The sequence below is a fragment of the Ornithodoros turicata genome, chromosome 10 (assembly GCF_037126465.1).
Source record: "Ornithodoros turicata isolate Travis chromosome 10, ASM3712646v1, whole genome shotgun sequence".
Taxonomy (NCBI): domain Eukaryota; kingdom Metazoa; phylum Arthropoda; class Arachnida; order Ixodida; family Argasidae; genus Ornithodoros; species Ornithodoros turicata.
In genome coordinates this window covers 21,891,179-21,918,025 of record NC_088210.1, presented here as the reverse complement: position 1 = coordinate 21,918,025, position 26,847 = coordinate 21,891,179, and the positions used below count along the sequence as shown (strand labels likewise).

Sequence of the window (26,847 nt, the reverse complement as noted above, 5' to 3'; positions counted from 1 at the left end):
TCCCTGTATACGAATATCAGTTTTTGTGCTAAGTATTATATTGTGCTTATTCTTCCGCTTGTGTTTTTATATATTTTTTATATTGTGATACAATGAAATGTACGTAATCCCTCACTCTCACTTTAACCACTGCTGTGTTGGCTGAAGAGCAGGACTGGGGCACATCGAGCTACATAATGTAGATTTTTTTTTCTCGGGTATTCTGTAACCTTTAATTTTTATGAAATAAAATGACGAAGAAAAATATTATGCGTGGTTTGCATCGCTTAGAAATCCAACGTTTCATAGTTGGGCAACTCACGAGAGGAGGGGGTGGTTCTGCAAGGAGGGCCATGTGAGCTAAATGGCACGCGCACTTATGCTGGAAAACAAGCTAACAAAAATATCTTTTAGAATTATCTTCTGCTAGATAAGACGCGTGGCGATAGCAAGGTGTTATCGCCGATAGTGGTCTCACACGTGCAGTTTCCCTCTCTACTGCGAGGGAAACTGAAGCCTATATAACCCGTAGCGTTACCAGCTCAGAAAGAAGAGCCATCCTGACGACTGGCGTGAGCAACATCTACGCAGCGAGCGACGGACGGGTTCTTCTCGATCGGTGATGGAATACGACTGTGGTCTACTGCAGGGAACTGCGACGTAAGCGAATAATTCTTCTGTTTGTTGTTGGATAACCTGAATATTGCTTGTGTCCTCTGGGGTCTAGTGTTTCACTAGACCCCAGAGAACACAAGCAACATTCAGGTGGCGGGAACCACATGAAATTAAGCGTCTCAATTCCCACAACTTGGCGCCGAACTTTGGGTCCGACCTGTCAGATTGTCCAGGGAACGTGAGCATAGTTTGTTAGCGCTTTCGCTAGTGTGTTCATCCTTGTGTTCTTCGAGTTTCCTTTATTTACTGTTTCCCGCCGTTTATCTTTTCTTGCCGGTGATGCCGCCCGAGAGGATTCCAGCTTCCCCGGCAGTGTCATGGACGAACCTGCGGCACACGACCTGCTCCAGCAGATGACGTAGCTCCGTATGCTACTGTAGCAACAGCTCGGCAACACCTCCGCCGTCCTCGGACACACTGCTGCGCCTGAACTTGACGGTAGCGACGCTTTCCAGCTACAGCGACTCCGTCGTCATGGTCTCGGACGCTTGCCGGACGGCCGTCAATCACCGACGAGGTCTGCGTAGAGTACAGCCCGCAGCTCCTGACTCTGTCCTGCCGATGACAACTTGCACTTACTAGACCTTCGAAAGGTGGGAGGGAGTGTGGCGATAGCAAGGTGTTATCGTCGATAGCCTCCCCCCCCCCCCCCCCCCGCACACGTGCAGTGTCCCTTTCTACTACGAGGGAACCTGATCCACGGAAAAGTGAATCTTGACGACTGTTGCTAGCAGTGGACATATTACGACGCAGTGATCTTCTACAGGTAGCGGCGGTGTATGCGAATAAACATGCTGTTGTTGGTTAACCCGAGCGTTGCCTTGTGTTCTCTGGGGTTGCGACTTGGTGGGTCTGGATAGGTTCACGGAACACGAGCGACAATCTTTCTTCGCCGCGACATCGTAGCAGCGGGCTCGTTAGAGGGGTGGAGCCTTGATGGAGTGTATAAAGACAGTCTCAGTACCTTACACGTTTTTAAACTTCCGTGTAAGCGCCGCGAAGCAACTGCGACTATAAGCGGCGTATAGATGGAGAAAGGGCAGCAGGAAGGAGTGGGGGCACAGGGGGAGGTACCTTACAAGTCAAACCACATGGAACCCCCACTACCGAACTATGCGCCTAACCGAACTATGTGCTTCATGATGGCGCAGGTTGATTCACCGAAGCGCTCAAGACTTTACGATCACCATTTTGAGTCTTAAATGTAGAAGGGGAGATTTTTTTTGCGGACCACCTTTCCCATCCATCCGAAAAAAAAAATTATGGCTAAAATAAATATCTGGACAGCGAAGACGACTACAATCCTCGTTCGAGTACGTGCCATTGCCTCAACGAGGCTCTCTGTGCGCGAGCAGAGAGAAATCAAGAATATTCCTTGTGCGGCGCGTCATCAGTTCTTGAGCTAAACCTAGGACCAACATGTCGCACAAAGAGTAAGTGTTACGATTGCCTGTGGCATACAGTTTTCCCCCTTAGATACGAAGTCTTCTGCGAGGAACGTTAAACACGGGTGTGCTGTATGCTGAGATTTCGGTGCACCCCTCAGGTGGGCAAAATTAGTCCAGACAGGCGTCGTCGCTCGTTATCATGGTTTTCGCACGACGTCAAGCCTCGAATTATCATTTCCCCTCTTTCCGTACTGTGAAAAGAGGCTCTCCAGCGATAATCAGACGACGATACGAAATCTGATAAGATGCACTTCACTATAACACAGCATTGAAAGGTATTAAAAAAAACTTGGAAGAAACAAGGTGGGGTAACATAACTGTAAATAAAGTTCCAAGCTCTCATATACGATATCCCATATGATGCACATGAGCATTGTACTGCTGGGGGGTATGTCAATGCATCGAAACGTCATACTCTCTTATTGTGGTAAAGACCTGAACGGAAGGCGCAAAGATCGCGGAGCTCACAGAATATTACGGGTTTCTTTGAATTGTCTTCTCTGCATTTTCTGGAACACTATTATCCGCGCAGAGGCGTTTTGGAGGGTTTGCGAGGCTTTTCAGATTATTGGTACACTGAAATTGTACTGTATCGTCCACGTTTGTATCCCGTCTAAGCTAACTGTCGTCGTTGATTGGGCTTTGTGTGTGAAGGAACATAAGCTTCACGCCCATTTTCACGGTTGAAGTTGTCAGGGTCCCGTCGTTCAAGTGTGATCTGTTAACAAGGACGCGAGTTTCCAAAGAAATTTGAAATAAAAAAAAATTCAAAATTGTATGGTGAGACGCTCCGTGAGGTTTGTCCTGTCCCGTCCGTCCAATAACAACGCACTCTGCCCTCCGACGCCTCTCCCCAAAATTCATCTGGCGTTACCGTGGCGAGGAACGCCATGTCTTCACTCTTTCCTCTATGCTCAAGCCATACAATACCACAGCTGTCCCAGGTATAGTGGACCTAACAACGGTTCATTCTCGCATAGGGGCGGTCCTCCAGCAGCAGGATTTAAATCGCAGTAAGTTATTACGAAATGATGATCCTTGATGAAGATGATCGTGGAAAAAAAAAAGAAAAATGGAGATGCGAGATGTAATGATGATGATCCTTGTTGTTAATGTATTCTTTAATTTTCGAACAGGGGACATGGAGCAACGTCGGGCCATCCAACAGGAGATCACGATGCCGCGTTAGTGTACTCCAAGCACTGCTTGAGGCACACTTGTCTGTAACGTCCACCTCGTGGCAGAACGGTCCCCTATCGGCAGTGTGGTGCACGAAGGAGTTGTACCGAAAAAGACCGTGAGGTGAAGCCAGATAACTTTATAGAACATGAGGGCGAGGATTCCACCTTAGTTTTGCCTTTAAAGAGTGCACTATACGAAAATCACGATTTCGGGGAGGTTTGAACCCCCACTGCCTCCCCACAGACGTTGCAGGCAGGTGACAGACACGCGATATCCCATGAGTCACGATTGGTGCACGGTCTCTCCTGGCTCGGAAACTATTTTGGCATAACTCCTTCGTGCGCGGCACCGCCGACAGGGGATCATTGCATCACGAACTGGAGACCACAGACAAATGCGTTGCGGGCAGTACTTTGCATAAGAAACGGTGTATACCATGTGACGCGTTTTCAGGAACCATCCTCCCCAAAGTGAGACTTACTTCAACACCTGCGTCACGATCACGGGCATTCTGCTCATGATCTTGGTGATAGCGATGGTGATCGTGCTGCTGAAGTGCTTCAGTGGTTCAGATAAAAGTAAGCGGTCATTTGTGAGTGCCCTCTGTGTTACGCGGTCGCTTCTCTGACAGGCGAGTGCAGACACTCTCTCCTCGGCCCTTACAGCCCGTACGGCAATGGGACGCAAACATGCGACTACGAGGAATGCAGAACTTTCGGTAGGTAAAGACTTACTCGAAAGACCTTTCAGACAAGCTATTTGCTAGCGGCATCATTATATACTAAATGCCAAATGAATAACGCGTAAAGTGATTAAGCATGGATCCTGGCGCACTTCCTCGTAAGGTCATCATAGGGTTCCGGCTGCAACTTCTCTACATGTATGTTTCATGGTGCAGAATGTGAAGCTGCAACCGTGATCCGTGGGTCACGGCTGCGACCTCTTATGGAAGAACCCTTGCAGGCGAAGGAATTTAACTGTCAACCGAGCAGGGTCTCACCGCCGTGTCCTCTCTCTGCCCTCTGGGGCACCTAGAGCGTAATGTTCTTCAATGGGCCCTATCAGTAGCCTCGAGCGCGTGCTCACTGTGCGTGCAGGACAGCCCTACCATGACTGTTCAGAAGTGCACTAGGAATCCTGGAGGGTTCAAACCAGAAATTACACTGCACGTTGCTGTTGGAAGGAAGTTTTTTTACACTATGCTAACTTGTAAGCGTAACTTTACAGTGCTATCATTACGGGAGAGTCTAGCGGAATATCTGGAACCATGCGACGACTTCTACGAATATGTATGTGGTGGCTGGATGAAGAAAGCGAAGGTTTCCCCGGACGAGGTCTTGCAGTCGATCATGTCGGAAACGCACCACAAGGTCGAGGACGAAATAGGCGGTATGCGTCGACTTCAGATGGAGAATGCCATTTTTATTTCGTTTAACCTACTTAACGAACATATATTTCAGAGATCTTGAACAACACCGTAATCTCGTACCGCGATCAGACTGCAATGCAGAAAGCGGCCGCCCTGTACCAAGGCTGCATCAACGTCGGTAACTATAGAACCATTTTCTGCGCGCGACACCCTCTCACTTTCATCCCGTCCTTTGTCAGATTTACGTAACAGCAAGGGCACAAAGCCCCTGGAAGACCTGCTCAAGCATTTCGATATCCCACACTGGCCAATATTGAATCGCACGGCGCAATTCCGCACTTTCTATCTCTTGGGCAACATCATTCGAGAGGTCGGCCTAGACGCCATAATGTCTGTCAGAGTCGGCATGGACTACCACAACAGTGACCGCTACATCGTCTATGTACGTGTGTTCACACAGAGATCTTGGTTTCTGTCCATTGCACTCGTTACTAAGAGACACTTAGCTAAACCTCTGGAACGATTCGGACACTTCCTAGTGCCATTCTAGTGGACGTGAGATGTTCTCCTGCCACTTGTTAACTTGTCTTATGTTGAGATGTAAGAAGCACGGGGGGTTCTCATGGAGCAGGGAGTAGCCGAGTAGGACGTGGTCTTGGTATGTCAAGTGCAAAGATGAAACCCGTTCCTTTTATGTTACGGTCAAGGTAACGTCATCTTTTCATTAGGCATAGCAGCTAAACCCAGCATCCCTTACAGCAAGTACGGATCACCTGTGGACCTGTGGCTGCTCCCTGCAGCAGTGGGAACTGCAGACATTGTTGGTCAACATAAGCGATTTCTTCCTCCTGTTCTGTTCGTATATTGCAGGTGGGCCAACCGTCATTTGGCGTAGAGCCCATGGTTTTGCACGGTCGTTTCCGGTCACCATTCTTCAGGATTTTGCATCGGTACAAGCTGTACATTTACCGTTGCGCTCTTCTGCTCGGGGCCAACGTGGCCGCCGCGGACGTGGTTAACAGAATCGTGGGCTTTGAGACCAGACTATCAGCTGTAAGTGCCGCCTTATGTCCGACTGGCCAACGTATAATACGCATATTTGCCCTCTTCAAGATCGCCGAACCTGCAGATACGGTGAATAATCCCAGACGTATCTACAACCTCATGTCGCTGAGAACACTGGAGGGCGCCATACCCGAGGTATGAATAAACGGCTCTGGATATGGAGGCATCCATACACAGCTTACCTGTAGTGGGTTCTACTCGAACCAACATAACATTTCAAAGTGCGCCTCACAGTGTAAACAGAGAACCTTTAGGCATGTCCATATGTTATCATGACTCACTTCCGGGACCCATGTTACCTTGCCGAAATTATCGTTATATTTCTGAGTCTTTTTTTTTTTTTTTTGCGCGCATTGTTTTCTTTGGCTGCTCTTGCCTCACGGCCCTACTTCGTATCTGCTCTAAACGCCCCACTTTCTCGTCACTAGAGGATATGTGTCTGAGCTCGCATGTCCATGCACCTCTGAAAGGTGCGCAGCGCACAGGATGGCGCAAAGACACATAACCTACCGAAGAAAGTCACCAAGCCAAACTTTAAAATCTGTGTGAATTCTGCGCACCGAAAAGACGACTGGTCTGTGCAAAAGTTGTCAAAGGGGTACAAATCTACAAACTCGTACAAAATCACTGATGTTGGATACACGTTTCTAGTCGAACGAATGACTGCAACTTACGTGCGTGCTGCAAGCGCAAATATGCCATAATGTGGTTGTCGCAAAAGCGCGTGGTATACTGTGGTACGTAGTATGCAGCGGTTGGTGCGCAAGCAGTATGAGCCGTTTGTCCTAGCTGCTATAGCTATAAGTATAGTTGTTGTCAAAATATAGTAAGGTTAAATGTTAAGTTATGAGCAAGACGGCTGATTCGTAGTTTTGTTTGCTGCCTCTTAGCACATCTTAAGCAGTAGGAACAAACACGGACAAAGAGAAACACAGGACAACTGCTTTCAGATCAACTGTTTATCTTTGTATTGTTTGTTTCTGCTTCTTAAGATGTGCTACGAGTACCAAGTAGAGCAGAATTCAAGTATCGTTGTTGGCTCTGTTTCGTAAATTGTGGGTCTTACGATGAGCCAGGAAGAGTCTGCTACACAAAACACTCCTATATGATCGATCCAGATCCGATGGACGTACTTCCTCAATATCATCCTGAAAGACGTGGGTGTATCTTTGGATCTTGATGACCACATTGTGGTCATGCACCCTCTGTACCTAAAACGGCTCTCCAGGTTGCTCAAAGAAACCCCCAGGTAACGCCGACCATACATCCCGGTGCTCTCCCGGTACAACCATTCGATTCTTTCAGCACTGCCGTTGCCAACTACCTGGGCTGGCGTATAGTGCAGACGATGGGAATACACGCCCTGGACAGGTTCCGCCGCAGCCGTTTCCGATTCGATCGGTACCGGTACCTCCTGCAGGACATCACTGAACTGCCACGGGAGTGCGTGCGCATGACGATGCAGCTGATGTACTTTGCTGTAGGACGTCTGTACTTTGATCGACACATCACGAAGCCAGCCGAACGTTATCGCAAGGTAGGGTTCTTGCTCGAAGCAGACATTCACCCTTAGGAAGACGTCAACCAAACAATAAACCCCTAAGGCTGGTGGATTCACGTGGAACCTCTCGTTCGTGTTGTTGCGTCCATAGCAAAGACCATCACAGCGAGTACTAATACTCTTCAGCAACGTCCGGGCCCGATTATTGTGAAAGATCGTGAGACGACGACACTACTATCGCGCTATGATGTTCGAAGTATATATAGTTACCGTAGTACTTGGTTTAGGACAAACACTACACCCGTGCCCTAACAAGCGTTCGAGGTGGAGATGAACCTGAAGAGCCCTCCGCAGGGACTCTCTAAGACTATACATCACATGAATTGGATGGATTATATACCTTTGTCACATTCTGCAAAAGGTACCAGAAGCTGCCGATAAACGCTTTCTTTCAACACTAAGTCGGCGAATTCATTCATGACGGCCTTCGCGGATGTCATTCATCACATCACGATGAATGCGATGTTGAATGATGGCCTATGATGTGATCTGATGCGAGGTTGAAGTTGACGTCGAATTGCGGGATGTAATCAGTCGAATGAAGGAATTCGATGCTGACGGGCTCTGAGTTGATCTCGAATGATGGTTTAAACGTTAACTGCTGATGGGTTGTGACGTTGACGTGGTTTGATGTGTTGTGAGCAAAGCAATAATCCTGTGATGTTCAATGACGTTGAATGGTACCAACGGCACACGTAATCTTTTAGGTGTATGACCTAGCTGAAGAGGTGCGAGACGCGTTTGCAGTCCTCATAGAACTTAATACCTGGATGGATCCAGAAACAAAGGACAGAGCTCGACAAAAGGTAAGCTGTCTGACGAACGAAGCATTTGCAATTTTTCGCAATGTTTGCGTCTGACTGCAGTTACATCACATGCAACTGAACATCGGCTTTCCACAGTGGGTCAGGAGCGACCGTGACTTGGATGACTATTACAAAGACGTGAGTAGGCCACATTTCAGCATAACGCGCTCTTCTGACGCATGGTGTACATTGTGCAGCTACCAGACTTGAGGAAAGAAGAGTATTTTGTCAGTCTCTTGAAAACGAAGAAAGTGCACCAGCAGATAATGTTTTCGAAGTTAAGACGCTACAAAAGGGCACAGGATTTCGGGTAAGGTAGCGGCACTACGACCACGAAAGATGAGGTTGCACGTGAGGTTATACGTTCCAGGTGGTACCCTGAATACTCTGAATGGGGAATGCGGTACAGCCATCTCGGCAACTACCTGCGTAAGCTTTCATTACTTTCATTCCGTGTCTGATAGCTTCAAATGTGCTTCTTGTTCCCGCTAGTCTTGCCAGTGGAGTACCTGCAGTTTCCATTTTTCCTGATGGCCATTGCACCGTGAGTACACGTCTACAGGTCACCTGTAACGTCAAAGGCGCTGATGTGCCGACTCACTGCTGTTGCAGACCCATAAACTTCGGAGTGCTTGGCTCTATTATCGGCCAGTACATGACCTACGGCTTCGGACAACAAGGTGAACCTATAACGTTTGAGTATAGTAAGCGGTACACGCAGTTGTACGATTGCAGGCGCGCTTTATGACGACCGTGGCAAGCTGGTTGAATGGTGGACGAGAGATTCACATCGAAAATTTGCAGCCAGTGCCAACTGCTTGGCCGCTCAATATGACCAGTTCAGCAATCCCATCACAGGGAAAAGGGTAAGCCATCGTCGTACCGGCATGCTTTTCGATTCATGTCAATGGATATCTCAATCTCTCCCCTTGCAGCTGAACGTAAACGCTACCTTGGAGACAAACATAGCTGACAATGCTGGTTTAAGACTGGCCTACAAGGTACCCCTAAAGTTTAGGAAAGGGCGCGGTCTGTACTGTATTCCTGTACTTCTTGCAGGCGTACAAGGTTTACATGACAAGGTACGAAGAACGGTACGGTGCTTATTCGATTCCAAGCACGGAGCCCTGGAACTTGGAGCAGATATTTTTTATCTCGTACGCCATGGTATGCAGACGTAATATCTCTCATATAAAAGGGTTTTGACCAGAGATTCATAGTTCCCCTAGGCCATCCATGAGACATATGGCAGTACAACTAAGAAAAAACGCTAGGCACCAGGATGTATTGCCCGAAGCTTATAAGAAGCTTAGGGACTATTTGCAAAGTAGGGGAGTAAACTTCGGGGTCAGAGAGCTAAAATGGGGCGTAATTGCAATTTAGGGGACTAGAAGCCGTAATTACTCTCCAAGTTACTAATGTACCAGTGTTGTGCATGACATCATTTGAGATCCGTTCTTTGCAAAATTCACATTATATGGATCCAAGTCTGAACGACCGTGGTGAAAGTATATAGTCCGAATTCAAAGTGCCGCAAGCGGGGAATTGCGGTAACAACTTTCGGTTCCTTTTGCAGACAAGGTGCGAAGTGTCGCGCAAGCGATCTATGTACCACTACTTGAGACCTCGTGAAGACATTCCTAATCGATTCAGGTAATTTGCCGGCTCAGTAGCCGGATGGTGTACTAAACTCTACAAAATCTTGTTCACCGCAGGACGATTATTCCACTGATGAACTTTGAGCGTTTTGCTGCGGCATTCAGCTGTCCCGTGGGAGGCATCATGAACCCGGAGCAGAAGTGCGTAGTCTGGTAGATCGCACAAGGACCACAGGTTCTTGGACCCCGCAATAAATATTGTGAACCATAATGTCCCACGTATTGTCCACGTATTCTGCACAGAGTTTCGCCTATAGGGAAAGCATGACATGACATGGTGGGAACACCGCGTCGATAAGCATACTTAGTCCATACTGATCGTCAGCTAGCTAGGATACCATTTTTTGGTAGGTGGCACAGAGTGTAGTAGATGAAATAGAGGACATGGTTTCGACTGTCTCTGAAGAAGCCCCGACAAAAGGAAAATTCCTCTAGCTGTGTTATGAAATTTCGTGACTGGGTGGGTGGGTGTGGTTACCCAGTGGTCGTAAATTAACACCGGCTGCGTATTGTCTGTTATGCCTTTCCCAGCGTGTAAAAGAAAACGCAAAGTTGGAGTAGTATTCTTGCTACAGTATAGTTGAACTACTACTGGCCACGATGCTACTGGCCCATAGCTTACACACTTCCAATAACACAAACCTTCCTCGGAAAGACGATAAACACACCATGACAGGGTCTCGATATTCAAGCAACAGAAAGTGGAAGGTGGGCACTAGCCAACGCCATCTAGATACCTGCTTGTCTCCTCCCCCTCCTTCGCTACGTCGACATCACGACCTACGAAAACGCGTAGAATGATGATAATCAACTTTAGAAGGAAGCATCTCTCGTGGGACATCCACCGCTTGTACAAAAATACTAAGGTAAGTTGAAGTACACAGTACTGTAGAAATTGAGGAAGCAATAACCGGGCCGATGAGTAGCGCCACCGCTAGGTTCCAAATGCGGCGCTGGGAAGGGGTCCGTATGACATGGTCGCTATAATCTAGTAGGAATTCGTCTGCTACCGCGATTCGCCGTTCTGCGAAACTCGCAAATGATTGCAGCTAACTTCGCAAATTTGAACCTGTAGACCTGTAGACTGTCTTGAGGAAAATATGGGGCCATGTTGCGCTTTTTGTTTTGCCATTTTATACTCGCAGACGACAGTTGCTGCCCATGAAGCCGATGGTGGCTCGTCTTCATAGTTACGATCACTGAAAGCACGTTCGCGATTCGCTACGGCCGTTGAAAACACGATCCTAATTGGCTGACTCTTAGTTGTTACGTCACGTCGACGAAGCACTAGTCTGATGGTGATGGTTCGTATCAGCCCGCATCATCTACCATAGTCACTTGCAATGTACAAGGTGGCGGTAGCGGTGATGACTCAGCTGTTTACCGTAGTCGACCACGCTTAGGAGAGCAACGTTACGACTATCGCAGGGGGCATCGTGCGTCCTGGGCCGACTTCAGAGTGAACTGCAATGTACAATTATTGCAGAAGGAGAACGCTTTACCCAATTGTCTTGTGCAACAAACTGCTGGTATCATTGGATTATCAGCAACACTTTTACTCATTGTCGATGGACATGTAGGTTCAGTGTGTCAGTGACCTCGTAGTGGTCAGGGAACATCGACATGACAAAAAAAAAATAAAAAAATAAAAAATCATCGTTAGGAAAATGACAACGTGAAGGGAGCCCCGGGGGAGTATAGGTACAGGTCCGCGACTTTTTTTCTTTTTTTACTTTTGTGGATCACAAAAACGAAGGTAACGAACGTGAGCACCTGGGAACGAAAACGAGGGTGCTCAGAGGAACGAGCGTTGATCGTGTGCTCACGCGAAGTGCTGATTCCATCTTGTCAGGTGGTACTATGAGATAGGAGCTGCCATGATTCCTTTCAGCGGAGTGAGTTCCTACTACGCAGAATCTTTCATGTTGCATTTGTCACAGTGTTATCGTTCCGTATCAATGGTTAAGGGGTGCAGGTGGTGCTAACGGTGGCGGTGGTCTGCAGATTTCTTGAACACAACTTTCATCTGGAATTACTGCGCAGACCCAGGGCATTTTGAACACAGATTCCTCCCAAATAGTTGGACATACGAAAACGTACACGTCTAATTTCCCCAGAACCCACATACCACCCAATGTTTGGTGCTCCCCAACACAGGGCGGCCTTTGTTAAATGTGTCGGCAAGGATACAAAAAGCTGGTGAAACTTTAACCGTCGCGTAATATTAATAAGAACATGCCAGGTGATGTTGCATGCGGAACTTGATGCCTGTTTGATGTGTCCGCAACGACACTGCAGGAAACGTGATGCAGTAATTACGAGAGAATTTTGTGATGCAGCTTGCTTATGTATATACCCACCAGGACAGTGCCTCCCGTGACACTACACTTGAAGGAAGGGACACCACGTTGTCGACCAGCTACTCCAAGGCACCGTCGACGACCACGAAATATTCCAGCTCTGGCAACAAGTCTGGAGACCCCTTGTGAGTTCTCCATGTTCCGATGGTCTATTAACGACTCTTGTTATTTTCAGGCAGGACGCAAATGAGAAGTCGTCGTACTGGTGGTTTGTCTTCGGAGCGATCCCGGTGACAACATTCCTTGTCGTCACCATTCCGATTGCCCTTTTTCTCAAGACATTTATTGGTAAGTTAGTCGAACCACGTTTACTGCGTATCTTAACCGTGTCCCCAGCTGGAATTCATTTTCTACAGGAGGTTGACATTGAAAATGGTTTCGTTCTTCAGGGTTCGACCGTGTGCGAGTATGCGACACCAAGGCATGCAGGGAAGCCGGTACGGTCAGCATTCCACGAATGACACGAGGGTGACGCATGGATGACGTCTGACGGCTTATGTGCACGCAGGGCAATTCTACGGCCAAATCATCGAAAGAGGACGCGCAGACCCGTGTGATGATTTTTATGCGCACGTCTGCAAAAGATGGACGCACAACGCTAGAATACCACCGCACTCGAGGAAGTTCTCATTCGACGACTGGATTGTGTCGGACATAGAGAAGACAATATTCTCTGAAATAGAAGGTATGCGCGTTCCATTATTCGTCGTGAGAACATTGGTCTAACGTGAAACAATTTTTTTTTTGTCTAGCTTCTATTACTGAACAAGGCCAGATCATGAACCAAATGACACACATACCGGTGCGAAAGTTCGAGGCTATTTTTGCTGCTTGCCAGAACGCAGGTAGACACTTGCAAGAGTTGAAGTAAGGAACTTCCTTAGTGACGTCCTTGCCTTTTCCAGCGGAACGAAATGGCACTGCGGATGAAATCAAGAAGGTCCCTGCCATTTTAGGACTGGAGCATTTTCCTTCCCTCGACCCTGAGGGCGATCCCAAGATATCAGTAATCGCCGGCAGGCTGGCTAAGAACTTTGGCTTGTTCCCGCTTGTTACTGTAGGGCTAAGAGTCGACCCGGAGGACTACTCGAAAGTAGTGATCTACGTAAGTGTTGGCAACCCTGGAGAGGTAGTGCTTCGCGAACTAAGACATCTTCCATCGCAGCTGGACGAACCAGAAACGACAGCTTTACCGAAGTTCATCTTGTCCACGACGGAGTCGTCCAACTGGCTGCGGCAGAGCGTCTGCGATGCTATGCTTACGGTCTACAACATCGTGCCGTCCAACGATCAGTGGGATACGTTGTGCGACAACATACAAGCATTCGACATCGACCTTATCAAGGCAAGACGCGCTGAATGTAAGTGGTCTTGCGTAGCTCACTTGACGTATTGACGTCTTGCAGAGGCTGCGATACGCCGAGGGCCATCGTCCGGGTGATTACTACGAGAGTAAACTTCATAAGCTGAAAGACTTGGACAACTCGTTCTACGTATGTTACTTTCATTCTTATGGCGGCCAACTTGAAGTTTAAATACTCGCTGCAGTGGAACTGGATGACCTTCCTGAAGACAATCTTCGAGAACACAAAAACCAACATCGGGCCGCAGACAAAAGTGCTCGTTGGAAATCCCAAATACATCTCTGGCTTATCGCGTTTCTTGCAGAAACAATCTAAGTGAGTTATAGTGTCTTGTCTTCTAGTTGCAAACGTGCAACTCTTCACGTTGCAGAGACGTCATCTACAACTACCTCGGCTACCGGGTGCTCCTAAGATTGGGCCTCCTGTACCGAACCCACGAAAAACACGTCAAGACACTCTTCTACCGGTACCACCTGGGCTACAGAACGGAACCAGAGCGTTGGCGACTGTGCCTTCGATTTGCTGAGAGAAGTATGCCTATGGCAGCGTCATGGGTGTATCACATGTGGATTAAGAAGAAATTTGGGCTCAAGGGAGACAAGGTAAGAGCGCGCCTGCCGTATTTTACTGTCAAAAGTCGAGAGGCTTCCGTAGTCTCCTTCGGAGCTACTTCCGTCAACCTGTAGCGCGTAATCGGATATTGTTTGTCTTGCAGCTGTGGGTCAAGTTCTTTAACATATACCGCAAGCTGTATGAAAGTGTTGACTACTCGTACGCGTACAGCTACCTCACTACGGCCGACGCAAGAGTAGAAGCTTTCAGAAAGGTCTGTCGCTTCGCTTGATTCATTGCGTGTGCGTAGGCACACCTGCGGGCGGGGCCGGCGAGATAAATTACGGGCCCCCAGGACGGGTCATGCCAGGGCCCCCTCCTCACGTCTCGATAACACAGTCCAAGTATTTCTTCTTTATGTGATTACGACAGGCCTTGGGTGCCGCGGACCACTGAAGTGGCCCGGGGCCCCATTCCCGGCTGTCCCGCCCTCTCGCCGGCTCTGCCTACGGGTGCCAAACTGAGGACAGCGCACTTTACTGAACGGCGAAGAACAAACCGAGGACACGTTAGTTGAACGTTGAGCGCAAAAAATTCAATCTAGCGTATTTTTTCGGCTGGAAGGATCTGGATAGCAGTCACTTCGCACGTAGCAAGCAGAGCAATTACAGAGCTCTCTATGAACAAGAAAACCAGACTGTTCTAATAAATATCTACTTCCCTAGCTCAAGGATGTGCGGCTACAGTTGTTCTTCATCAATGCGACGATGACGGATCCACTGTTAAAGCTGTATGGTGGCCAGGTACGCGAATTTCTAATACGGCAGTCTGCAGCATAAAACGCACACGAACAAGAGGCTGGCGTAAAAAAAAGAGCTCTCAGATACGTCCTCAGAACGGGCTAGTACACCAGGCTCTTGTTCCTGTGCTTTGCTGGCCAGGTACGGTGGTTGCGTCCGCCATCGATAAATGTTGACCGGCTGACACGCAATGCAGGAGACAAAAATCAACGTCAACGCGCCGGTGCCCGGCATCTACGAAATGACGAAGCACTACTGGAACAACTACTTTAGCATATCCAAAAACGGCCCAGAACTGGACATAGCGTGAGTATCGGACATGGATTTTGGACGTAAGTCGTCAATTACGTGCATTACAGGTACTCGGGATCCATCTTCGACATCTACAGCACGTACCACTACGATCTGAACTCGCTCTGTAAGTTGTGCTTTGAATTCGTGCGAGACACTTTCTGACTTGACTTTATTCCAGTTGTGTCTCACGGTGCGTTTCACGGGCCAATGTTTGCAAAGGATAAGAACTTGTAAGCATATTTAGTGTGCGGCATGAGGTCAAGAGGCACCGATGACGCTGACTTAAATGACCTTACAGACTTCTGGACCTGGTGAAAAGCGGATACCGGATAGGCAGGAACTTACTGAAGGCCATTGATGAGCGCGGTACGAGGGTGCGTACAAAGTGCTGCCGTGTGATAAAATGCTCGTCTTGTCAGGAGGCTACATCGACTCTCAGCATCATAGGCAAGACTGGATGGGGTTCTACACCAGACAGAGGCTCTTGTTCAATAAGAACTGTGTCTACAAGCAGTACGCAGGAAAGAGGGTTGCGGAGTCCAGACTTCGGGTGAGTTGCTCCCAAGTTTCTGCTAAATGGCTTGACCATCATCCTATTTCATAAACTGTAGCTCAACGCAAATGCTACGGTGAACGAGGACATGATTGACGTGGCCATCATCACTCCACTGCTACGGGTAAGCGAAGCATGAGTGCGGTTAACGTGCACTTAATTGATCTCGGTTGCATTTTTGTTTCCAGTTCTACCGCAAGTTAATATACGAAAAGGCGTATCCGTTCCCGGACTACAGACTGCAAGGACTACACTACGTGTCCTCGGACCAACTCTTCTTCTATTCCTTGACTGAGGTAACCGGACTACCGTGACCACTATTATTCCGGTCTAACCGGTGGGTAACCCTGAAAATCTTTGCAGTCGTTCTGCGAGAAGACAACCAAAGAAGCTGTCGACGAATTAATCCACAACGGCACGTTTAGTCCGAACAAATACAGGTGAATACCTTGTGGCATTGCTAAGTACTATCAGGCGCTTCCAGCTAAGTTTTCTAGCTGACACTTTTCCCAACCACTCTGCAGGATCAACAATCCTCTTCGGAACTCAGCGCACTTCGTGAAAGCATTTTCGTGCTCCGAAGGCAGTCACATGAATGCTGGGAAGCACAGCTGTGACTTCTGGTCCACTTTCAGAAAAGACTTCTGACATTTCCACGAATAAACCTAGCGCACACCCGTCTGGAAGCTTTGGAATGTACTTTGTAACGCATGGCTCAGATAGTCCTGAATATGGTTTATGTTGTGCGATACTCCAATTGCTCAATTGGTCAATTGCTCCAATACTTCTAGTCGAACGCAGGATCTGGCCCAGGTCTAAGCGATTGATGCTCAAGTGTGAAGTGTGCAAAGCTTGGCAGTAGGAATGTTCCTACTGCCAAGCTTTGCAGTCTCTGTATGCAGTCATTGCAGTTCACGTCTAAAGTCAATTTTAGGACCGGGCAGCTCCATTCGACTGCTGACATTGAAAGCGCTTCGAACTGCCATATGGAACACTGCATTGACCACATCCACAGTAAATGAGTGCTTATGGGTACTTAGGGGTGCGGGGGATATTCACGTGTCGACGTGTAGCTCAATAATCTGAGCCGCGCTCGTAAATGATGGTAGACGCCCAATAGTCCTTCCTCAGAGATACTGGCCGTGATCATCTGTGGCTTGCATAGCTTGCTCTGTAATACGAAAGGAAATGTGAAGTTCACACATATTATTCCTCTTGCTATAAATTTACCTGAGAAATGACTGAGACACCGTTTGTTTTCGAGCCAGCTTCCCACCCAGCGCTTTTGCAATCACTGTTTACCGCCCAAGCCAGGAGGAAAGCGATACCATGGAGGAAGCAGACGACACGTGTGCTTTCCTTCTGTCTGGCTTGGGCAAACAGTTATCAACGTGCTGCCCCGTGCGCTGTCAATGTGCATGAATACTAGCTCCCTCTAGGGAGGCGCCCTAAATATGGCGGTGTCCACGGTGTGCTCCATGTATACATTTAAAACTGACAGACTGATGTCGAGAGTCAAAATGAGGACTACAGGCTACTGACAGCAATTTCTTTCCTTTTTTTAAGGAAGGAAGGGGGGGTGTATACTATAACGAATACGTATGAACAAGCTAATGAATAAAGGACAAGATAACAGCATTGAAGCCCCGGCGATGAAACTCACCAATCATAATTAAAATAAAGTTATTTGAAGCATCTCGGTTTTCCACATGAAGTGCGGGCCCCGCACAAAAGCTCGTCACTTCGGTAGATGCTTCAGCCTCATTCAGCTGGGGCACAGCTTCTTATTTTTAGTTTTTTCAAATGTTTACCATGCCCCACTAGACCATGGAATTCTGTTACCTACTATCAACTTGAGTTGTATAGTCTGATCATATCTCAAGCACATCTTCCTTGGCGAGCTTCCTGCTAAGAGGACTGCTGCTGAGATTATTGTGTTGCCCCGCTGAGTATGACAAAAAATAGAAGGCACGTGACACTTCGAATATAGATATACAAGACCTTTACGTGCACAGTTCGAGATCCGCTATGCTTCGTTTAATTACGACACCCGTTAGTAACAAATGATTCGTGTCAGCGCTCGGCGTTGTTTTCGTTACTCTCAAAAGGAAACTTCCGTTATACGCAATGCACGTAGTCAATTCCTCGGTATACAAACACAGAAAATACAGAGCGTGAACTTGTTGAAGGTTCAAGATGTTAAATTTGTTAGTAGAAGAGATCGTCGAAACTGTCATCCGGGGAGTTTTGATACTGCGAATCCTCGTCAGTCTCTGTTGTCTTCGTAGACGAGCTCTCTGACAGGGCGTCATCGTAGTAGTAAGCCGTATGCAAAGCAGCTGTAGTGCTACTGTTTAGCCTGACGGGCTCGCCTAACTCTCCTTGCGATCGGCGTTTCTGGATTGTTTCCTGCCTTCCAGGCGTACCTTTTGGAGGTTCGTTGATAAATGTGGTGTTGTCGTCATAATAATCGGTAGGTTGAGAAGAGTGCTTGTCGCTGGCTGTGGGTAACTTTGCAGATGTACTGCCTTTGTTAGCCATCCACTGGAGATCTTCGTCTTCGGTCACCTTTGTGGTTCCTGTTCTCGTTGAGTTGCGCGGGGACAAGAGTCCCGGTAGTTGAGTGCTGCTGGTGTTCATCCGTTGGTCTGTTGTTCTTCCTTTCGCATAAGTGGTAAGCTTGATTGTAGTTGAAGTTTCAGTCCTGAGGGATTCGGACAGTGCTCGTCTTGTCACTTGGGACAGGTTGGACTGGATCTGACGCCGCGCGATTTTTGATGTGCCCTGGTTACCATCGGTAGCTTTAGTTGTTATATTGGAAGCGTACGCGGTCCCACCAGAAATCAACAGACGTCGTGTTGTGAGGTTCGTGCTTATCGTGATGGGTGTCACGCTTGATAACTCCGTGCGTTTGGGAAAAATGGTAGAACCAGAAGTGCTTGCGTTACCCTTCGGGACTTTCTTCAATGCAGTGGGCATCTTTGGGTCAGATGAGCCAGATACCGCAGTGGTGTCTCCAGTATCGTTATCATCATACTCCTTGTCTTCAGTCGTAATTGAGGGTATAGGCGATACTAAGTCATTCCTGAGTGGGATCCCTGACACTGAGGTGACGGTCTGTGCTGCGCTTCGTAATGACAACGTGAAAGGCAACACCATGCTAACGGAGGCCCCGAATACCGAACTATCCTTACTTCTACCTCGTGAGACAGAGTGCGCTATTTCGGTAGATGAGCGAAAATACTTGGACCCATATTCGTTGGCGTCACTTCCCCCTGGAGCCCTTGTACTTTTGATTGCTGAAGAGGAGGCATGCTGTGCGACAGGAAGGGACGCAGCGAGGAAACTAATGGTCCCGTTCGTAGAACGATTCTCGTCTGCAACTCGCCCATGGATGGGTTCGCCATACTCTGGCCCTACGGAGGATCTGTTAATACCGATGCTGTGTGCCGTCGCTGCTCTGCTGCTCATGATTTCAGTGTCATTATATTCATCAGTATCTGCGGCGAACGCCGAAGTAGTGTCCGTTAAAGCTGCACTGCTCCGCCCTGCTACGACACCGTTGGCATGGTACTTTGGTGGTTCATGAGAGCCCACACTCTGATTGTTGGCTTCTACCCTTACCGTGGCAGTGGTACCAGTGTTGTGTAGTGTACCACCCTCTTTCCTGGTCGCTCCTGTGGTGCCCTTCTTGGTAGTCGTTGCAGCAAAGGTGCTCGCAGGCTCTAGGTTCAGGTAACTTGTCTTTTGACTGTGACCACCAGCCGGAACACGGCTGATCCATTGTTCAGAGTTGCGGTCACCAGACTGGGATCTGGCAGTGCGAACTGCCATGGTGACAGTGCTAGTTAATAGCTGATATGTTGTGACATTACGAAGCGACAGTACGTCTTGGAATGCGTCACTGCTTCGAGTTTCGTTGTGCATCTTTTCGACGGTGTACATCCCACTTTTGTTCACTGCAATACTGTTCGGTTGCCGTAATCCTCCAACTGATTTGCTGGTGACGGTTTCTTCCGGCGACTGACGTACGACCCCCTCAAGCATCCCCCCATTCCCTTTTGTCCTTCCCCTTGCCTGGTCCTTGTCGGAAACCTGCCCTTCCACGTCCTTTCTTGTGTTTGCAGTTATCGTCTGTTCGTCAAATTCTGTGAAGGCAGTACTAGCAAGTTCTGTGACGTCAAAGTCGCTTGGTACTCCAGTGATGCCTGTATTTTTCAGTAGGTGCGCAGTAGTGCTTGTCAGGTTAGTGGCACTGCCGGAAATATCACTCGTCGTATCAGATGGATTTGCTACACTTTCTGAGTCTGTTGCATTTTCCACTGAATCTCCCGAAGCATTCAGCAGATCCACCGACACGTCTTCTAGATATGGCACGCTGCTGGCGATCTCTTTCGAACCATTAACGTGATATGTTTCATGGATAGCTCTTGCACCAGTGGACCCGCCTTGAGCAGTATCGGTTAGACTTCTCGAATCATTGAACGAGGTACTTGCTGTGCCATTCACATAACTCCCGTTGGTCGTTTCGTGATCTGGTACACTATTACGGAAAACGCCGTCCGTTGTGTTTAACTGCTCCGTGGATTTCAGTTCAGCGATCGAAGCAGCGATTGTGGCGTTGCGTGTGTCAAGGACGCTCTGGGGAACTGTGGTTGCCATTGAGGCGTTTACTGTCTCACGTAGCCGTAAGGGTGTCGTGGTATGCCGTTTAGTAGTTCTCCGTTTCCTCTTTCTGCCTGGCCAGCGATGCCGGTCCTTGATGGAATGATGCGTTGTCTTGGCAGCTCTTACTCGCTTCTGTATAAAGTGTCTGCGACCGTGTCTTCTGTGGCGAATCTGTAATGCTGGTTTTGCAATCGACAGGTTCTTCCGAGTCGTGTGTAACGTCAATACGCCAGGAGTAAAAGCAGCGCTCGAGCTGGACAAGCCAGTAGACCCGGATGCTGATGCTGAATTAAATGGGAGGGCGGACGTGAAGTTCGTTGAGGTGCCAGTCGTGTCTCCCGCATCTTGTCTGCCTGCTCGCTTCTTGTAATGCTCGTGCTCGCGTAGTTTGCTGATGGTATCGCCCTTCTTCGGAGCAGGTATCGGATGGTCTCTGAGAATCTGGACCGACTCGTCACCAGGCTTCTCTTCGACTGAAAGGCAAACGAACTTCAGGACGCTGAGGAAGGTAAATGCTATAGCACGTACCTCTCGGGCCGTAGAGCTTCTCCTTCCTGCTCAGCGGCCGATGAGATCGTCGCGTTCTGTCTGTTGAACTCGACCGTGTTCCCCGAGGCCTGGAAGGGATGGTGAGGTAGATGATACCGACAGACATCCGCGGCGCGTTCGTTTTTCGGTCCTCCTCGAGTGTCTGTCTTGATAGGCCAGCATGGCTAGTGTCTTCCGACGAAACTGTGACGTTCCCGTTGTGATGCAGAGATAGCCTGCCTGTGGACAAGATGTCTTAGAACTCTTGCTTCAATGAGAAGCGTTAGTTATGATGTCATACTTTCGCTGTTTAGCGCCAGGACGACGACTGGTGTGCCAATGACGCCGAAGAACAACGCCAGCAATGCTAGGAGCATCGGATAGAGCCATTTTGCACGGCGTCCTACTGGATTTCTTCGTCTACGCGAGAAAATTGTAACCAGATAGCAACAGTGATCTCAATTAATAACTCTATATACGGCTTCAACTTACAGAATCTGGTTCTCCTCGTTCGTATCTGGGTTGCTTTCCGTCTGGCTTTCAACTGTGCAGACAGAAAAGAAAATTGTTGCAGTATTATGCTAATTTCAAGTGATAACCAGGATTTTATCTGCGTCCGTTGTGGGATTGACACGTCTACAGACATGACTTTCCACAGCTTTCACGAGGTACCATCTTAATGTTACTTTGACGAACGCCTAAGACAAACGCTGACGGGTACAAGCAGGACGTATTCTGCGTAGTGGTAGTAGTATAGCGCTGGTAGTAGTGTGAGTGTTGTTCTTGTACCAATTCGCTGGGTCTTATCTCTTTTTTTTTTTCTGTAACGGACCTTTCTTCGTCTGCTATAGCATATTCGTTACACGGCAGCGACTGGTGTAAAGAATGGCCACTGACCTGTGTCTCGTGATGGGCCAGACATCGGTGGAGACCTACGCTGGATGTTTGTAGCCAGCATTTACGTGGAGGCAACGCAGACACTCCTCGGCATGGCTGTCCACCCCGCTCAACACGAATGCGGTCTTCATCTTCTTCTACCCCATGTATTTGTGCTGACTATCGTAGTGCACCTCCTGTTCATCTTCTTCTCTCGCCGCAATACAGGCAATACAGTGGATATAAGTTCCAGCTTCTTGTATACAAAAAATACGATGCGCGCTATCATTGCCGCGTCTATATTCGTAAGGAGAATGGACGCTGTTCATCGTGCTTCTGAGCAAGAGGGAAACACATAAAATTATTATCGTAAATTACACTTTATTATATAAAGTTTGTCAACGCGCCCCAGAGATGGAAAGAAGCTGCTTCAAGGAACTTTTTTGGTGGTTGACCCTGGATTTCGGGCAGTCTTGAAGGACGCTGGTTTATCTTCATTGCGGACCCCGCGGCATAGAGGCCTGGTTTTATGTCAAAAAATGCAGTTCATTCACATGAAGAAAGTTGACCCTGCTTGCGTAGCGCTAAACGAGGAGCAACACGCTGTTATGTTTAAGTGTACGTACAGCAGACTGGGCCAAGTACTGGTCACGATTTGATGCCTTTCTGCGTCACGCGGACACGTCCAGTGCTCCGGACACGCCGGGGGCCAAGTAACTTAGCTTCCCTGGGGGCTTTCCTGTTTGTAGATTAAGTGCATGTCATGCCCTGCGTCTTTATACACTGTCACGACAAATGACCATACTTATGTTCTCAAACAAGGCTACGATCCTAGCTGCCTCGTCATCCGACTTCAAAGTCGTGGGCTCTGGAGCTTCGGAGGGACCTTGAGCACGTGCTGCAGAAGACGGAGGACAACTTTCACGGATACCTTACCGATACGCGGGTACCTACTTTTGAGGACAGAGAGAAAGACGACGGTGCCAACTATTCCACACAGTGTAATCAAGAAGATGCCACACAGAAACAATATGGCGGTCGTCGAAAACCAAGGCCGGGCAGGAGGCTCGGGCTCTTGGTAGAGATCAGCATCCATCATCATGTCACCGCCCATGTCCATTCCCATGCCTCCTTCGACGTCCATCCCCATGAGTTGCCTGTTGAGTTGCACACGTACATGTAATTACACATGGCTTCGCATATCTACCTTATTAGTGCACTTACGGTGGGGGTATCAGTGCCATCGTTACAGAGGTTACGTTTGCGCTGCAGGACACTTAGGCGTGCGTCAGCTTCTTATCGTGGATCAGAAACGTCGTACTTGTAGCCTTGGCGTGAGCGAATCTTCTACCTTGCTTTTTGGTTAAGTTGCCGCGCAAACGCGAACTTCCTTCCTGGCCCTCATCCTATGGGAGAAGTACGAAGCATTCTTCAAGAGCGTCGGCAACTTATTACAGGACCCCTCATTGGTCCGAACGTTCATTCAGCGTAACGCGCCGCTCAATGCATACACTGCTCAGTCATGAGTATTGTCGCATGGCAGACAGTCATGCCAAACACAGAGGTCCTCATACGCAGTATTTGCAATAATAGCATTGTATGGAAAGGATAAGTACATGGGCGGTAAGCAAATGCTTGCTGGCATATTTCTGGCCAACAAATTTTGTCGCATAATTGACAAAAACGGCAAAAGTTGAATCAACAGTGGCGATTATATTTCTAAACTGTTACGAAAAAGTAAACCACAAATACGTCCCCATAAGCCTTAATAAGCGTCGTAATAACGACAGGTTTATGTGCTGTCAGTAGATGCCCAGTTAGAGGCACACACAACCTTCCAATTGGTTGGAAGCACATAATGTGACGGTCATGCCGACTTTCCAGTTATAAGTGCGCCCTCAAATGTCGGCAGCAAAATTTGTTTTACCATAGGTCTAGGTGCCAATGAGGTGTACATGCCGCACGTCAAATTTTCCTCACGTTTCACCATAGTGGCCAATCATTGCGTAATGGTGGACAATTTTGGTGGATATAGATAGGTTAGTTCAGTCAAAGGGATGCCTCAAGAAATGGTGATGTCTCACTGCCCATGTTCCATGCACTGCCCATGTTCTTATGTACCAGCAGATACCTTTGCCGGATGCTACAGCACATGCCCTAGCACAGTTTCTATGATGAGGTCAGACATCAACACCACACGCCGGCACTGCGACTGAAAGCGTCAAGGGGCCTCATTGCATCTAGAGGTGTTGCAAGGTGTAGGGACGGCCAGATGCCAGAGCGCTTTGATCAGCGGGACGGTGACCCCCTCAGCCAGTCAACACATCGCCACGGTACAGAGGACCGTTTCACAGCTTTATTTCATTTCAATAAAATAACAAGCACTCAGTGTCCATCGCCAAGCAAATTTCAAGGCTCGAGGCAGCAACGCGTGGACAGTACACAGACTTCAGTGCATGTTGACTAGACGTTGTGGCATTGATCGCTTTCGTGGTCTTTCTTGCAGCATCTTGCAGGAACCACGTATGACCTGCACCTAGAAGAAGGGTCGTGATGTGTTTTATAGACTTACACACAATGAAAACAGCTTACACGCAAACAAAAAAGCGTGCAACATATACTGTGCACTGTATACATGGTCACTGGAGTTCCTTGTTCCAGCAGAGTTTTTGTGTCCGGGTGCAGAGGTGGGCAATTGTCGCTCCTTGCTCAATCCTCCATTTGCTCACGCACCTCTCCACCCAGCTGTCCGTCTCTTCTTGCAAAAACTCATGATTATCGCATTCGCCATGTTGAGCACGAGTGAGCATGCTCATGGGCCAGTTTCGCCAAGTAAGCAGTGGAGACGTATTCGTCGAGAATGCCACGTTCCTCCGTGTAGCAGCTTGACGCCCTTTCACACGGGCAACCTTCAATGACCATTCAAACCAATGGCCATCGAACATGAGGCTTAGCGCCACCTAGCGTGTCCCTGTCAACCTGTCAGGAAGCATTGGATCCAAAGCTCTCTGAAAGGTTGACACGTGACGCTCTAGGTGGCGCTAAGCGCATGTTCGATGGTCATTGGTTTTGAATGATCATTAAAAGCAATGGTCATCGAACATTCGCTTAGCGCCACTCACCGTCTAACGTTTCAACCTGTCAGGGTGCATTGGAGCAAATGCTCTTTGAGGGTTTGACACGTGACACGCTAGGTAGCGCTAAGCGCATGTTCGATGACCATTGCTTTCAATTATCACTGAAGACCGCCCATGTGACAGGTGTGTTAGAAATATTTGTCATGGTGGTCCTATATGGTGACGCCTTAACCGTTCAGGGCATCGAGAAGGAATTTAATGTGGTGTTGTGATGTTCAGGATGATAGTGTGTAGAGAGAATCTACTTCGCGGTTCTCGTCCGGCTCGCCACAGTTATCTATTTGCTTCACTGATGCTCAGTTCATTCACCACACTGAGCATACGTACGCGTGTTCGTGGTTGAGTGCTGTCAAGGTATGTTTCGGTGCGCTGATTTATGTAGACGTGTAAACAAGTGCACAACTGAACCAAACAAACCCACCTTAATCAGGGCCTTCCGAAACCGTGGTTCCACCACCGGGAAGCTGGTTCTCTGTAATGTAAAGGAAAGGAGAATCGTTCAACTCCAATTAAACGGAGCACAAAATAATAAAAAGAAATCGGAGGAAAGTACTTTGCAGTATGAACAGGTAGACTGTGAAGCCGATGAGGGCACACAAGCAGATCAGGAATACGCAGAGCAGGACCAAGATAGCTTTGGTCGAGAGCAACGGTTGCGCAGCTCCTCCTGCGGGTGCTGCACCGCCCCCGGCGTCCACGCCACTCATCCCGCTCACGCCGCTCATGGCACTCATGGCACTCCTGCAGCCATCGCAACATTTGCTCACAAGAGGTCCCCACGTCGCTCCGCGATGTCAAGACACCATGTATTATGCATAAAGTCTATTTGGCACCGGCACCGTGAGGACAGCATTTGCACTCCAGGACGGATTTGGTCGTTAGGGCGCTACGAAGATTTCATTGCCACAGAATGGAACTACCAATGGCGAATTAAGAACCGTAAGGAAATGAGCGCGCAACGAGGTAGTTTAAATACTTTTGGTACTTTATATAGTACTCTTGGGGAGTAGATGCACTGCTAAAACCAATGGGCCCCTCAGGAACTAAATGCACGGAAGTTTATGTAAAATTAGTGACTATTTGCAGCGCACTCTAAGGACTAAAATTGCTTCTTCATGTCCTTAAAGTGCGATGCGGGAGTAACTTTCATGTTCACGACTCTAAAATGGGGTGTAACTGCACTTGAATAAGGTACAAGAAGCTCCTCCCCATTTTACTCATTTTTTTTCCTAACTAATAGCACAAACAGCTCGCTCATTGGGCGCCATTTTGATTTCGTCATTGCTCCTCTGCTTCAGCTCATACTGCAACCAATAAAACTTTCGCTACCCCCTGACGTCGAAATCCATTCCAAGTACAACACGCCACGCCGCTAAAACGCCCATTACAGGGACCTCCCTATGGTTTGCACTTGAAGGTACCCCTGGAAGCACTTTTCCTTCGGGAATAGTGGGACAAACAAGCGGGGACATTTATCTGTTTCTGAATGCAAGCATATATCCCGTACCCCACTGAGGCAATCCCGGAAGGACCAGTCGTCGACGGAAGCTGCGGAAGGGCGATTCGCCTCCTCATTGGAAAACTTCTGAGCAGGGCGGGCCACTTTACTTTTCGTGAATCGTCGCCGCTTGTTTTTGCAAATTTGGTAATTACAAACGCTTACTTCTACGCTATATGTCAAGGGGACAAAACGAAAGTATGATGCGCTAAGAAGCAGCTTCGATAATACGTACTCTCCCATGATTGCTGATGTTCCCGGTCAGCAGCTGAAAGAGGAAATGCACCAGGTCACTGACGCAGCCATCAACAGTCGGCTCGCTTTCGCCATGTACGCTCTCGTGGGAAGAAGGGCGATGTCTGTACTCTGCATTTCTTTTGTGGACAAGGACATCGCGTCGGAATGAATAAAACAGGAGCTAAAACCACGGACAAAGAACACACAGGACGACACTTGCTCCACTATCAACAGATC

The 26,847-nt window shown here is 48.3% G+C and overlaps 4 protein-coding genes and 1 long non-coding RNA gene across 6 annotated transcripts; 3 read left to right on the top strand and 2 right to left on the bottom strand.

The window, feature by feature from the left end:
* Window positions 1–539: 539 nt before the first annotated feature.
* LOC135370308 (uncharacterized) lies at window positions 540–1,467 on the top strand. Its single transcript, XR_010415289.1, has 2 exons — window positions 540–639; window positions 948–1,467. It is a non-coding gene; the product is annotated as an uncharacterized LOC135370308 (long non-coding RNA).
* Window positions 1,468–1,986: 519 nt separating this feature from the next.
* On the top strand, window positions 1,987–9,948 carry LOC135370307 (neprilysin-1-like). 2 transcript variants are annotated; one of them, XM_064604029.1, is made up of 23 exons: window positions 1,987–2,087; window positions 3,083–3,115; window positions 3,239–3,286; window positions 3,738–3,862; window positions 3,916–4,002; window positions 4,512–4,673; window positions 4,745–4,831; window positions 4,893–5,095; window positions 5,524–5,706; window positions 5,767–5,853; window positions 6,837–6,967; window positions 7,024–7,255; window positions 7,987–8,085; window positions 8,182–8,223; window positions 8,283–8,395; window positions 8,456–8,514; window positions 8,578–8,629; window positions 8,698–8,765; window positions 8,821–8,951; window positions 9,021–9,086; window positions 9,145–9,252; window positions 9,662–9,738; window positions 9,801–9,948. In XM_064604029.1, exons 1-23 carry the CDS (start codon window positions 2,074–2,076, stop codon window positions 9,898–9,900), a joined length of 2,307 nt encoding a protein of 768 aa, XP_064460099.1. In that variant the 5' UTR covers window positions 1,987–2,073; the 3' UTR covers window positions 9,901–9,948. The 2 variants fall into 2 exon arrangements, with proteins under 2 accessions (XP_064460099.1, XP_064460097.1); XM_064604027.1 differs by having other exon boundaries at window positions 8,146–8,223.
* Window positions 9,949–11,505: 1,557 nt separating this feature from the next.
* Window positions 11,506–16,347, top strand: LOC135370306 (neprilysin-1-like). The gene is made up of 22 exons (XM_064604026.1): window positions 11,506–11,638; window positions 12,107–12,213; window positions 12,279–12,391; window positions 12,493–12,540; window positions 12,612–12,788; window positions 12,856–12,948; window positions 13,009–13,208; window positions 13,269–13,448; window positions 13,510–13,596; window positions 13,652–13,782; window positions 13,838–14,069; window positions 14,183–14,293; window positions 14,745–14,822; window positions 15,016–15,125; window positions 15,179–15,237; window positions 15,292–15,343; window positions 15,412–15,479; window positions 15,533–15,663; window positions 15,725–15,790; window positions 15,855–15,962; window positions 16,030–16,106; window positions 16,191–16,347. The coding sequence occupies exons 1-22, from the start codon at window positions 11,621–11,623 to the stop codon at window positions 16,312–16,314; spliced, it is 2,370 nt and encodes a 789-aa protein (XP_064460096.1). The 5' UTR covers window positions 11,506–11,620; the 3' UTR covers window positions 16,315–16,347.
* A 1,334-nt stretch (window positions 16,348–17,681) lies between these two features.
* On the bottom strand, window positions 17,682–21,905 carry LOC135370305 (mucin-4-like). Its single transcript, XM_064604025.1, has 5 exons — window positions 21,760–21,905; window positions 21,355–21,406; window positions 21,164–21,282; window positions 20,863–21,102; window positions 17,682–20,807 (listed from the first exon to the last, which is right to left on the bottom strand). Exons 1-5 carry the CDS (start codon window positions 21,818–21,820, stop codon window positions 17,875–17,877), a joined length of 3,405 nt encoding a protein of 1,134 aa, XP_064460095.1. The 5' UTR covers window positions 21,821–21,905; the 3' UTR covers window positions 17,682–17,874.
* A 200-nt stretch (window positions 21,906–22,105) lies between these two features.
* LOC135370312 (uncharacterized) lies at window positions 22,106–23,275 on the bottom strand. The gene is made up of 5 exons (XM_064604032.1): window positions 22,963–23,275; window positions 22,693–22,895; window positions 22,544–22,636; window positions 22,365–22,477; window positions 22,106–22,259 (listed from the first exon to the last, which is right to left on the bottom strand). The coding sequence occupies exons 1-4, from the start codon at window positions 22,980–22,982 to the stop codon at window positions 22,410–22,412; spliced, it is 384 nt and encodes a 127-aa protein (XP_064460102.1). The 5' UTR covers window positions 22,983–23,275; the 3' UTR covers window positions 22,106–22,259; window positions 22,365–22,409.
* Between the last annotated feature and the right edge of the window lie 3,572 nt (window positions 23,276–26,847).